At 38.2% G+C, this 13,309-nt stretch overlaps 1 protein-coding gene across 1 annotated transcript in view; it reads left to right on the plus strand.

Annotated features, from left to right (window-relative positions):
- The window catches only part of itfg1 (integrin alpha FG-GAP repeat containing 1), a 181,913-nt gene extending 169,862 nt beyond the window's left edge, over positions 1-12,051 (plus strand). Inside the window, exon 18 of the mRNA XM_084721305.1 lies at positions 10,812-12,051. Within this exon, the coding sequence (XP_084577431.1) occupies positions 10,812-10,871 (60 nt within the window). The 3' untranslated portion in view covers positions 10,872-12,051. The remainder of the gene's footprint in view (positions 1-10,811) is intronic.
- The last annotated feature ends 1,258 nt before the right edge of the window (positions 12,052-13,309 follow it).

Here is a 13,309-nt window from a genome sequence, read left to right on the forward strand (position 1 = left end):
ATTTGAACCAACGCCGCACTTAAAAAAACAAAAAAATCATGGCTGGCCCCTGAAGGGAGCGTCTGTGTACACCCAGCAGACTCAGGTGGAAGGGAAGAGATGTGTGAGGGTCTGACGGTTATGTGGAGCCATGTGAGAGGAGAAAGGAAGAAAGAGCAAAACAAACAAGTAGAAAAACAGTTCTTTCACGTTTGCAGTGGCTGGCAGTGTACTTCACATAAAATCAAATCTGGCATGTTCACACAGGCAAAATGGTTTGAAGCCACAAAGAAGCAATTTTTTTGGCTGTCATCAGTGTAATGCGCTTGGGCTGACCAGTCAGACTTATCAATTCCTGTCTTGTTCATTACTTCTGCTACTCCGATTACCCAGTTGAAATTCTTCTTTTAGTGTTTTCCACAGTGTTCCTCAGTATAGTGTAGAAACTCAGGAGCCAAAATTTCATGATGCTATAGATTTATCTCAAGGCCAGGTGTTTCATTAGTTCAACTTAATTTCATACAACACCCAGAAGTCCCTGTTACCACCCTTACTATGCAACAGAAGTCAGAAATCAGAGCAAAAAACATGCCGCAGTTGTTCAACAGCATCCAAAAATGAATAGATATAAACTGTTGCATGTATTGTCAGGTTTCTATTAAACATTAAACATAATCTGTTGCTTCTTGTCCTGTTAGCAGTGCACACAACAAAATTTTAAGCTCAATGTTTGGATGCTTCACTCAGAAATGCTCCATGGAATTCATTCAGTAGTTTGTTTTTCTCTGTACCTTTTAGCTCCACAGGCGTTTGGATTTTTATGAAAGAATGAGAACTCTCTACACAATTTCTCATCTTCTGAGGATTCAATCAGCAGAATCTGCTCCCACTGGACAACTCTATACACATGACTTGAAATGAACTTTATCCTAGTCTGAAAATGTCAACACTAAAGCCCAACAATTCAGTTAAAAAAATATTAATTAATTAATTACCAATCATATACATACAAATACATAGCAGCCAGTGGATGGGTTTGTACCTATCAGGAGTGCATCAGAGTGCATGGTGAGGCACACAAGTTGGTTTAGAGATAATCTTTACCCTGAGACTACATCCACACTGCTGCATTTTTGTTTTCTAAAACAGCGTTTTAAAATGAAAACGATCTACATCCAGACATGTGTTTTGGCTCTGTTTCAGGAATAATCTCCATCCATACTAATCCTCCTTAAAATATATATCACATGAACAATTCACATACACTGGGCATGAGTGTGCCGGTGTAAACAGGAAGCAGTCAGATAACAGGACATAAATGATGAGGCCTGATAAGATGACTGCTCTTCACATAATCCTCTCGGATAATGTTATTTTCTATTTAAACATGAAATTGAAATTGTGTTTTTGTCTTTCTTTCCCGTAGTTGTATTTACAATGTCCATTTGTGTCAGCGGCTGATCATGCTAGCAGCAGGCTAACCAAAGCTAGCAGCTACAGTAATAGTGGTAAACTTTCAAACATTTGTGCATCAAAACGAGTCCATTATTTACACACACACACACACACACACACACACACACACACACACACACACACACACACACACACACACACACTTAAGACTGAAACAACCTGTCTGGATAGTCCAGAAGTCTTCCCTCGTCACTGATACAACATGCATGCTAACTTTGTAAATTTTGTAACAGTTAGCTCCATTAGCCATGTTGTGGTGCAAACACTGCAGTTGTCAGCAGCTCAAAATTGCCAGAGTCAGACCTAGCAAGACCAAGAGTAATGCTGTAGATTGGTTGTTGGTCAGTTGTTCACTTTCACCACAAAATGACTGAACATCTCTTTTCTTAGTGAAACATCAGCATTGGAATTTTTAGATGGTATGCTCACTGGCTGCCGTGGCTGTCGATTCAGCTGACAGTAATCAAGTCAAGTGTGGGGTAATTGAGGCTCATATTAAAAGACAGATGAACATCAGTGACAAACTGGACATCCAGAGACAAGAACTTTTAAAAGTCCTGTAAAACTAAATAAAACAGCATAACACTGATCAAGCAACAGCCAGCTTCACAGCATTTATAAGCTCACAGTGTGTTGTATCAGGTAATGACATTTAATGACCGATACACCCAATCAAGGAGTGCATGTGGGCGTCTGCGTCAGCATTTCCAAAGGTTTCCATTTTAAGTGTCCTAAAATGACAGAATAGTGTGGACACTAGGCAGAAATGTAGCAAAAATTATGTTTAAAGTAAGTGTGACATATTACACAAACAATTTACAAAATGCTATATACTCATTGAAAATGTCTAAAAGATATAAGAGCTTAGATAAATGAGATACATTTTAAAAGCACATAAATAACAGATTCGGAAAAACACAGTTTTAAGAACTTGAGAAATTCACATCCATTCCTTTAGTCTGGGAATCAGACAAATCTGTCGTATTTGCTCTGGCAGATTCGTGCTCTGGCAATGCCAGGCTACCATTTTTCCTGAAAAAGAAAAAAACTTTTGACATAAAAAATCCAAAGTGCTTCTCTTCTTTTTTCTGAAAAGACAGAGCTGAGCTGAACTGTGCTGAATCATTGTTATGCTTATAAAACACAATGATGAATTACTTAATGGATTAGTTGCATCATTCCTCTTGATTAAGCTCCTGTGTTCTGTTCTTTATGAGAATTTGATGTTTTACGTACAGATATTTTACCACATGGGCACCACATCACAGGCTAATTATAATGGTTTTAGTTTTGACTGTGAAAAATCTATGATCCTGACTCTCCTCTCATTAGTATGGACGCGTGATTTTTTTTTTTCTTTTTGTATACTGGCTCTTTCTCCATTAATAAAAACATAGCCATTTCTAATTTAACCAGTGTAACAGAGTTGGTGCAGCAGTTTTGTCTCCATCCAGGCTGGACAAACAGACCTCCTCTGTCACTGCACTGCAGCACTACGCTCAGACAGACTGACAGCTTTTGAAGTCAAAACAAATTTGATTGAATTTGGAATACTCAGCTGGATTTAATAATTGAAAGACACACATGTGGACTGACGGGGTAATGCGGTGTAACCTCCTGCACCATCCAGGGAATTGAGATTGAGAGTGAATCCTGTATACCGGTCGCTAACATCCTCCCTCATATCTCATCTTCTCCCACCTCTTTTACAGCGGGGCATCCAGTAAGGTCAGGGCGAGCCCACTGATTGACATTTGGCATTTCTGTGTGTTTGCGCTGCTGCCTCTGGTATTTGCTCTTCTAATAACAAAGTCAGGTAGAGGGCAGAAGCACAGGGGCAAAGACGTGCTGTCCTGCCTAACAAGCTAACAGGGCTTTTACACAACTCCCATGAACCTGTGCGCAATGCGATATTAGCTGGGAAAATGGATACTAAACATATCCATACGAAAATGAATTGGAAAGGAAAGGGACAGATTATTTAAAATAAAAAGAAAAACAGGTAATGAAGCAGAATGTAATCAATCTCCTCACCTAAGATGTATCATTTTCATGCAGGACCAGACTTAATTAGTTGACATCAAAGCCCAGTGAGATAACACCATGACGCAGTGTAGCTTTCCACCTGGTTTCAGACACAGACGCACCACTGTGTCATTACAACCTTTAGACGGACACAAATCAATGCTCTGCTGCTTAATGATGATTCAGGCCTCAGGATGACAATTTGGTGGTATCCCCTGGATAGTCAATTAGACTCAGGCTTCAACTGCAGCACAGCCCAGTGGATCAGTTATCCAAAGGAAAGAACATCACATCAATCCATCTGCTCCTTCAAAATATCTTGCCCTAAAAAAGAAGGGAAAAAAGCTCCACATCAATCAATATGAAGCGCCAGTATCTCGGAAGATGGATGAAGGCTTTATTACAAATCAAAAGTGACGGGATAAAAAATGCAGTAAATGTGTTGCTGCCTATCTTTTGGGTGCAGCAAATTAGTCAACATCAGTGAAAGATTGGCTGTCCTATAAAAGGGGACAGTCTTCTCAAAAAGTCTCTCTAATGTACTCAGATGAGGTTCAGTCTTTCCATACAGAAGCATGAGCTGCTCCACTGCAAAGTTTAGACAAAATGTTTAGGGAATGACAAAAGAAATGGTTCCATCCACATGCTTTAAAATTGATGTCTATTTTCTCCCTATCCTCAGTTCATCACTGATTGGCCATATCTGAATGCATTATTGACTGCCAGCAGTCCAGATGATATGGGGTCTTTTTTCTTTTGTGTTCAACTACTATTAAATGGTGAAAAGTACACTCCTTTAAACCAGGGCCCCATCAAATGTCATCTGTATGAAATGATGTCCTCTCTTTTCTGAGCCATTAGGGGTCTTTGTCACAGTAAAATAATAACAAATATCATGAAGTAGCATAGGATCATGGGAGTTGTTGTGTCTATTGTAAACAACCACTATTGCCAGTGGAAATCTATCTGACATGACTTAGGCAGAAATCATGTTCTCAGACAAGGTAATGGATTAAAATTTTATTCAACCTAAGTTTAGTCATGTTCGTCGACTTCTTTCCTCGTTCTCTCACGTAGCCATTGTGTCCTATGTTTTCCCTGATGTTATCACAATTGGCAGCTGGTAGGAAATGCACCATTACCTTGAATAAAATACATATTTCCCAGAGTTTGTAAGTATACAACTCAACAACATATCTAATATAGGTCTAGTGGTTTTAGACATTTCATTGCGGAAATGTTACATATTACAGCTTTAAAGTGATGTTACATTCAAAATATATCTCTTGTGTATTAAATAGTAACACATAAAAGGCTTGAAAGTATTTTTTTTTTCTAGCTATAGTTACAAGATACAAGTTGAGGCAGCAGTAGCCCAGTTTGTAAGGACTTGACTCAGGAACTGGAAGTTCATTGGTTCAAGTCCAGCATGGACCAAATTACAGAGTGTGGACTGGTAGCTGGAGAGCTGCCAGTTCACCTCCTGCACACTGCAGAGGTGCCCTTGAGCAAGGCACCTAACCCCTAACTGCTCGGGCTGCCTGACTATTTGTACGTATATATATATGTATGTGTGCAGCCCCCTCGCTCTGACATCTCTCCGATGGGCATGTGAGTGTATACAAAATTACAACAGAGTGAAAAATGTAATTTCCCCCAGGGGATTAATAAATTATGCCTTCTTCTTCTTCTTCAAAACATGTAATCATGTACGTAAAAATCGGCTCCACCTGGCCTAGCTACAGCACAAAACAATTGGTTCACAGTTTTTCACATCTGCCTTGAAGCAATTTTCACATGCCCATATGTAGAAAGATAAGCAGAAAGAATTGTCATCACTACAGATGTTCTTCTTGTCCATGCTGCCCCCCCCCCCCCCCCCCCCCACCTCCACCCCACCATGATTCCTATGTGAGATGGAGCAGACACTGGCACAGAGTCAACAGAATTGTTGATTAATGTGTGTCATACTTATAAATAAAAAAAAATAAATGAAAGATCAAGGACAAACTACTCATTCCTCCGTCTGTGAAAAAACGCAAAGTTAAGCCAAAGCTAATATGAGAATTCAGCACTCTGAGTTAATCATATCAAGCGAGGATCTTCCAAAGTTACAATATTTTTAGTACATTTCCTCTTTGTGTTACTGTCTCTCCACTGCAGCTCAGCAGGGAAACACTGTCTGAGGGAACAAGAGAATTTTGTACCAAAACATAATTGTAAGATACCCACCTGGTTTGATCAAATCAGACTGCAGAAGCCAACCTGCATCTGAATGTTGAGGTGTGTTTTTACATCGAACAAGCACTGTTCTGTTTCACTTTCAATGTCAGAAAGGGAAGCGTCCTTCCTAACACAAGACTGCCAGTAAGGACAGAAGGAACGATTACAGCAACATATATACAGTATGAGTATAATATGAGTGTAATATATATATTGACATAAAAATATAATATATATATTGTAATATATAATACATAAGTGATATAATGCCATTCTGACTACTTTTGAATAGGGGAATTTTACTCTTGAATGTCGTGGAGTAGACTTGTTGCTGCTTTTACCTCTTAAATCTCTGAATATGTCTTCCACCACTGTCTTCTACAAACAAAACACCAGATTTAAGACAGGTAGTTGTTACCGGAGGTGTGGACTCAAGTCACATGACTTGAACTTGCATCAGATTCAAGTCACAAATTTGATGACTTTAGACTCAACTTGACAAAATCAAAAAAAAGACTTGCAACTCGACTTGTACTTTAAAAACAATGACTTGTAACTTGGACTTTTGAGCCTTTTGACTCTTGATACCTTCCCCCAAGCCAAAAGATTAAAAAGTGTGAATCCACAAATGAGTTAATTTCCTTTTAATATCTTGAATTAACGCTCTTCATTCTCAGGAAGTCAACACCTAATTATCCAGACCCACTTTGTTTGAGCCATTCAGACAGCATCCAATCAAGTTGCAGGAGAGAATCATGAAGAACTAACATTATGCACTGACACCAGTAAGAAAAAAAAAATATTACAGAGGTTTGGTTCACATACAAAAAAGAGAATAAATTGCATTATGAAAAACATGTAGATTGAAAACTAGACAGAGATGCAACAACTTCTAACTTCATTCAATATTTGAAGTTGGCCAAAGAACATTAAGTTGAGGCTCTTCTGTTAAAATGTCATTACATTTGGTGAAGAGCGCGTTGTGACTTATTTAGGACTCAAAACTCAAAAGTTTAGGACTTGGGACATGACTCGGGACTTGCCATTCTTGACTTGGGACTTGGCTGCAAAGACTTTAGCCTTACTTGTAACTTAAAGGATGATTTATTCCCACCTCTGGTTTTTACTCCCCACTTCAAATTCATTCACTTTTCTCCACCAAATATGTAGATATGTAAATGTTAGTGTATGTCAAACAAGTACTGAAGCTGGCATCAGTTCCTTGCTACAATTTGAACTCTTTACTTTACACTGCATTTTTTTTTTACTGCGTTTCATCTTGTACAACTGTTTATGTTTTGATGGCATTTTGCACGTCTGTCAGCTTGTTCTCAGCTTAGCTCTTATGCCGCTGCCTCCAGCTATCACAGCTGCCTGTGTGTCTCAATGCCCAGATGATGATAATAGACTGTTGGCTATAAATATGCACATATTATGCCTTTATAACCCCTTATCCTTGGAAGGCCTTTTTACATTTACATAAGGACAGAAGGTGTCAGTGAACGTGTTTGTGTTTCTATGGTGTCTTGAGCTAGTTTTTCAGTATTTTTCATATTTTTTGCTATTTCTCCTAAGAATGCAAGACAGTGAATTTGCCAGGATAATAGATAATTGACATGACTATATTTTCTACCCGTGGCTCTGTAATTGAATATTAAAAGGTTAACTTGCCAACAAGAAGTCTAATTGAATACTCGCTATATGTGTTCTCTTGTGGTTGTTCAAACTTGATTATTAGACGACAAAGTTCACCATATTTTATTTTTAGCTAATTTTTCTCTCAATAGGGTTTTCTCTGTTTTTTTTAACAATTAATTAGTATTTGTTGTTACACAAGCAAGAGGGACTTCATACACCACTAATCTACAAGTGGGGCCATTTAATTAAGCTATGTGTCCATGTTTAATCAGTGAATATAGACAGTAGGCCTGGCCCAACAACACTTTATCATGACTGATGGAAGAAACCACTGATCCAATCCAAAGGGATCATCCATCACTACGCTGCAGCTTGTGTGTCCACAGTTTAGCTGTTTTTTCAGCTTTACTTTTAGGAATAATACAGTGTACTCACATACACTCTGTCTGACTTGGACCCCAGGAAGACTAGCTCATGTCATGGTGGGATCCTAATTAGCTATAAAATGTAAAATATTTTTGACACCTGATTTGGTTTTAGACTAGTCTGTCATCAAAATGTATATATACCTATTTTTAACAAAAGACCCAATATATTAGTTTGTCATCATTAAGTCATGTACTTATTATTAGCTTTAGTTCACAAAAAGTAATTTTAGTCTTTTTTTTTTCTTGTGCAATTTTTGTCTTTTAAGCATTCAGCATACAGCTGTTCCTATGTTTGATCTGAATAGTTTCCATGGTTACAGGGGTTGTTCAGGTATCTCACAAGGTGGAAAAGTTGCTGTTTATTTGTTAACAGCAGAGTGTTTAAACCCACACACACAAACACACACACACACACACACACACACACACACACACACACACACGCACACACAGTGCCCATGTCGTTCTGGTCTTTAGTAAAAAGAGGCAGATATGTTCCAAATCACTCTTATCTGTAAATTCTTAAATTTAAACCGAGTAGGGCTGCAGCTATCGATTCTTTTAGTAATCAAGTAATTTATTGATTATTCTGGTGAGTAATCGGAGAAGAAATATTGCGCGTTCTGCAACTTTTTCTGTTACATTACTTTTGCTTTATGTAAGAGCAGTGGTAATATACATAATCAAAAATCAAAAATCATCATCAAATATACCAATAAGAGAACCATTAAAGTACAACAAAAGCAATTCAGTGTTTTAAAAACATCTGTGCCACAACACGATTTTCTATTTGCTGAGCTGCGCACCTTTCTCGGTCGTGTCTATAAGGAAACTCTTGATGTGCAAAACTCTCGCAAGATTTGTATCCGTTGTTTCTCCTAAAATAATCAAACCCACGTGATCTTTCTCAGGTTTAGGGTTCCCTTCTAGACATGACCTGTCTCTGTCAAACTAATGACAGTGGACTGTCTGTGAACAGCTGATGTTACACTCTGCAGTGTTTCACACAGACACTTTAATTGTACAGACACCCAGGTATAGTTTGTGACCAGTTTTGACATTTTGATTTTTTGATTTTTTGAATCAGTCTGAGAGGACGACTGCACCCGCAATTGAATAGTGATCAATCTGCACTCCTCCCCCTCCCTCACCAGTTCACTCTGCTCTGAGAGGCTCTGGCAGTTTCTGACAGACAAACACAGACTCTCCTGTTTGACGTATAGGCCTCATTATACAGTTGTTTAATCTTCTAAGTGCACCTGGTTGGTGTTGATGTGATTCACATCACGTTAGTTTCGACTGTTTTAATGAACTCCGTCATTAACAACAAGTCTCCTCCACATGCAGCTTCTCTGCTGCTGTGGAAACTGAATCACGGCTGAATTTATACATGGAAAAAAAATCGCAAGTTGGGTTTTGGGGAGACTTTATAAAACATCCTGCTGATAAAGTAAGTCAACAGATCAGACACAGACAGGGTGAGAGAAACACACTGCCCTCCTCTGTCTGTGCACACTGTATGTGTGTCTATAGAGGAACTGCATTGACACAGGGGAGAGTTAATAAATTACATCAAATCTTAAACGTCAGAGCTTATCAAAACTCTGGTCTTTAATAATTCAGCCATTTAATACCACATTTCAGTACCCACCCTACATGCAAAACACAGTGTGCTGCACAGTTGTTGGGATTGAAATGAGGCCTGAGGCAAAAAAAAAAAAATGCCTCAAGGAATTTTAGTCATCAAATTACTCAAGTTACTCGAGGAGTCGTTTCAGCTCTAAAAAATAACTGCTCATTATTGTTCACAGAGCAGCATGACCATTCAGAAACTCTATTCACTTAAGTGTTCACTAAAATGTGGGTTCACCATTAACAAGCATCTAAAATGTTCGCTAAGTTAATGCAAAATTGTTGCTTAAGTGATGAGAGAGGAAGCCGATAGTTGATGGCCAACATTAATTCTCTGCTCATTCCTACTCATAGCAAAGTAACACAAACCTTACAACCGTAGTCCTTTATAATGTTGCATTAATATTAACTTACCTTTTACCTTTAACTGCTCATGTGATCTACTTCAGACTTGACACTGCACTCCCTTGGGTCCTCAACAATATATCTGTTAAGTGCAAAGTCGATCACATGTACTGTTCTCAAAAAATGCATGACATACACACATACAGACAGAGAGACAGACAGACAGACAGATTCCTTCCTTTCAAGCTAGATAAAGGCTGTTATAGTGACAACTATGGGCCAAAAGGCACCAAATTTGCCAGGGTCACTCAAACATTCTGTCTACACTTGTCCATTAAATGTGGTTTCAGCAGCCAAAGCATTCAGGAGATACATACATTTTTTATAATACAAGCAGCATTTGAGCAAACCTTTAAGTCCAACTGTAGCAAAACTATATGGAATATCACAAATCCAAAAAAATAACTTTGCCCAGCCTGGTTCAGAGATGATTTGTGCCAGATTTGATGAGGATTACACAAAATTTGTAGGAGGGAAAAACTGATTTGGTCAAAATTCAAAATGGCAGAAAACCAATCAAGACTCAAATGGGCGTGGCTCATATTGATAGAATTGTCTGGAGAATCTTGTTTGTGAAACTCCTGGTTTATAGTTAGATGTTAGCATGCTGGTGTGTATGTTGTCATTATTTGTTCCAGCTCTTTGGTTGTTTTGAGTTGTTTAATTTTTAGTGGAACTGGAGATGAATTTAGTCCATAAATCTCTTAAGTTTTCATTCCAACAGCTGGTAACATTAGCTAAGTTTAAAAGCCAAGACATAAAGTTAAGGAGGTTCATTATCATTGAGTGATTCTTCATCATGGTTTTTGTTATCAGAGATTGCTCTGATTTAGGTACTTTTACCTACAAAGTTAGCACTGGTACACACACACATGCAGTGATACTACACAGTCCACTCATAAATGACATGTCCTATGTATTCATCACTGCAGGACAAGTTTAAGGATTACCTTAACTAACCTTAACTCTACCTTGACTGTATCTGTTTCTGTGTGTGTTGTTCAGAAAGCAGACGACCGAGAGAAGAGGCAGGAAGCCCACCGTTTCCATTTCGATGCCATGTGATGGAAGAGAGTTGCATCATGGGAGAACATCCTCTCCTGTCCTCCTCTGCCAACCCCCTCACACTCCTCCCTCTTCCACACACACATTTTCACTCAGACATATTTCAAGGGCCAATAAATGGATCCTCATTTGCCCCAAAATGTTTCTTTTTGATATTCTTCAGTCCTCCAGTCAGACGTGAAATATTTATGTTCCATTTAATTAATTCATTCCAGTGTTAGAAGTACAGGAGCCGCAACAAGGCCATGGAGACACAGAGAGAAATCCTGATGGAGATCACTCACCAGTTTAAAGCGGAAATTTCTCTGGACTGGCTGTAGACGGCAGCATGATCATCAGTGGTGTTATTAGACTATTATTTTGGCACATAGTCCTGTTGAAACAGCCAACAAATTACTCCAATATTGTACACTGTTTTTTTTTTTTTATTCACTGGAAGGAAAGCACCTTTGGCACAAAGTGTTAAAATGTGTAATGTTACTTGAAATCATTGTAGGTAAAGTCATTGTCTGTGTTACAGTCTTGTCTCCATCTAGTTGATTCACCTCTGTCTTTTACATTTGTCAGAGATATTGCAGAGAAATCCTTCAGATTTTATCACCTGTGAAATTAAACTGAATTGTGTTCTGTGATATCAATCTCAGCCCTGCAACTGCAGCAGCAACCGGTGCGAAGTGAACAAAAACGGACACACGCAACATAATGATTCTGTGGGACATTTTTCCGCTACCAATCTCACCAAAAAGTGATGAATGGCCTTCAACTCTGCTGAGTGCAAATTCATCTTTTTTCTCAGTTGATCGTTTCACAGTGCATCACGGCAGTGCCAAAACAAAGTTGCTATGTTGCATCCTGCAAATTTCTAATGCTACTGCATCAAGGCACAGCAGATAACCTGTTTGTCCTGCTGAATGAGGCACAGTTTACTCTGGCTTATTTTAATTTTTATTTGTTGTCTTTTGAAAGTTAACTGGGCCAAGAGCTCTGGTGTGTTCAGATATTTATTTTATAAGAATGAGCTCATGCCTTTCCAAGTGATTTGCACTTTTTAACTCTTGATTAACTGCAGTTGTATGTAATTTATTTTGTTTTGTGGATTTGATTTGCAAATGAATGTTCAAGCTACTAAATGTGTTTACTTACTGAGGTTGAGAATAAAGGGTTCTCCTGCTTAAATAAACTAAGTGTTGCTTAATTTCTGTGTTATTAGACTAAATGTTTTTGCTCATGATATAAATAGACACACACATTAGGTCCCAAACCCATAATTCTACACTTTGGTTATTCATCCCCTGAAACTCCTCTCTAGGAACGTCTTTTGTTTATTTTGTTGCTGGGAAGCTAGAGGGAAATTTACACTCAAAATAATCATCTTTATATGCTCTCATTAGCTAAATTTGAAGTGCGTGAAGTAGTAGTGAAATTCGACTGCCTTTAATTTTCCAGATGATCCCTGGAGGCCTCTTTGAGCATCCCTCTGGGCCCCGACACCCCACTTCAGGAGCCACCCTGCTAAATAATGCATGAAGAGAGAAAACCTCCCCCTGCATGGCAAATGAGAATAAAATTGTCTAAATCTTGGTAGCCTTTAAGCAGCTCGGAGCTGGTTGGGGGGGCTAACATACAGTATTGATAGTCAATATGTGTGCATATGTAAGTGTACTTGCTGGGAGGGAGACAGAGAGAGAGAGAGCAGGGAACTTCAAGCAAGGAGGAGGTGGTGCAGCTACAAGCTGTGTTAAGCTGTATACAGAGAGCCACAGCAGAACAGGAAACAATTTGGTTTAGCCTTAGAAATAAAAGCATGGAATCGACAATAGAATTTTTTTTACATTGAACTCCGCAGTCACAGCTGAAACTTCAAAATCATACAAGCAGAATGAAGACTGATTTCTTGATATTCTTAGTAGGATGAAAATAATGACTCTTTTCATTGTCCAGTACTCTGTTGATCATTTTCTCGATTAATCAATTAGTTGTTTAGTTTATAAAATGTCAAAATAAATAAATAAATAAAAATCACTGTTTCATAAAGCCCAGAGTAACGTCCTAAAATGTCTTGTTTTATCCACAACTCAAAGATATTCAGTCTGTCTGTACTGGCATAGAAAACTAAATGGACTAGAAATAATTCACATTTGAAAAGCTGAAATTAGAGAATTTAGGCATTGTTTTTTTAATAGCTCAATGCAACTAATTATCTATTGAAATAGTTGCCAATTAATTTAATTTTATACAACTAATTAATTAAACAACTGTTCATTACAGCTCTAATTTTTAATTTGCTTACCAGCTTAATTATCAAACAGCACTTCAAGATCCTGATAGCAAAACCAAGTGAAATACCAAAATCAAGAACAATCTGAGCCCTTGTTTCTCTCCAAACTGGGCTACTGTGTAGCTAGCACTTTGCAAGTAAAATATGTTTATTGTGATAT

Source organism: Lutjanus erythropterus, chromosome 1 (assembly GCF_056507025.1).
Source record: "Lutjanus erythropterus isolate fLutEry1 chromosome 1, fLutEry1.hap2, whole genome shotgun sequence".
In the NCBI taxonomy this organism is placed as follows: Eukaryota; Metazoa; Chordata; class Actinopteri; order Lutjaniformes; family Lutjanidae; genus Lutjanus; species Lutjanus erythropterus.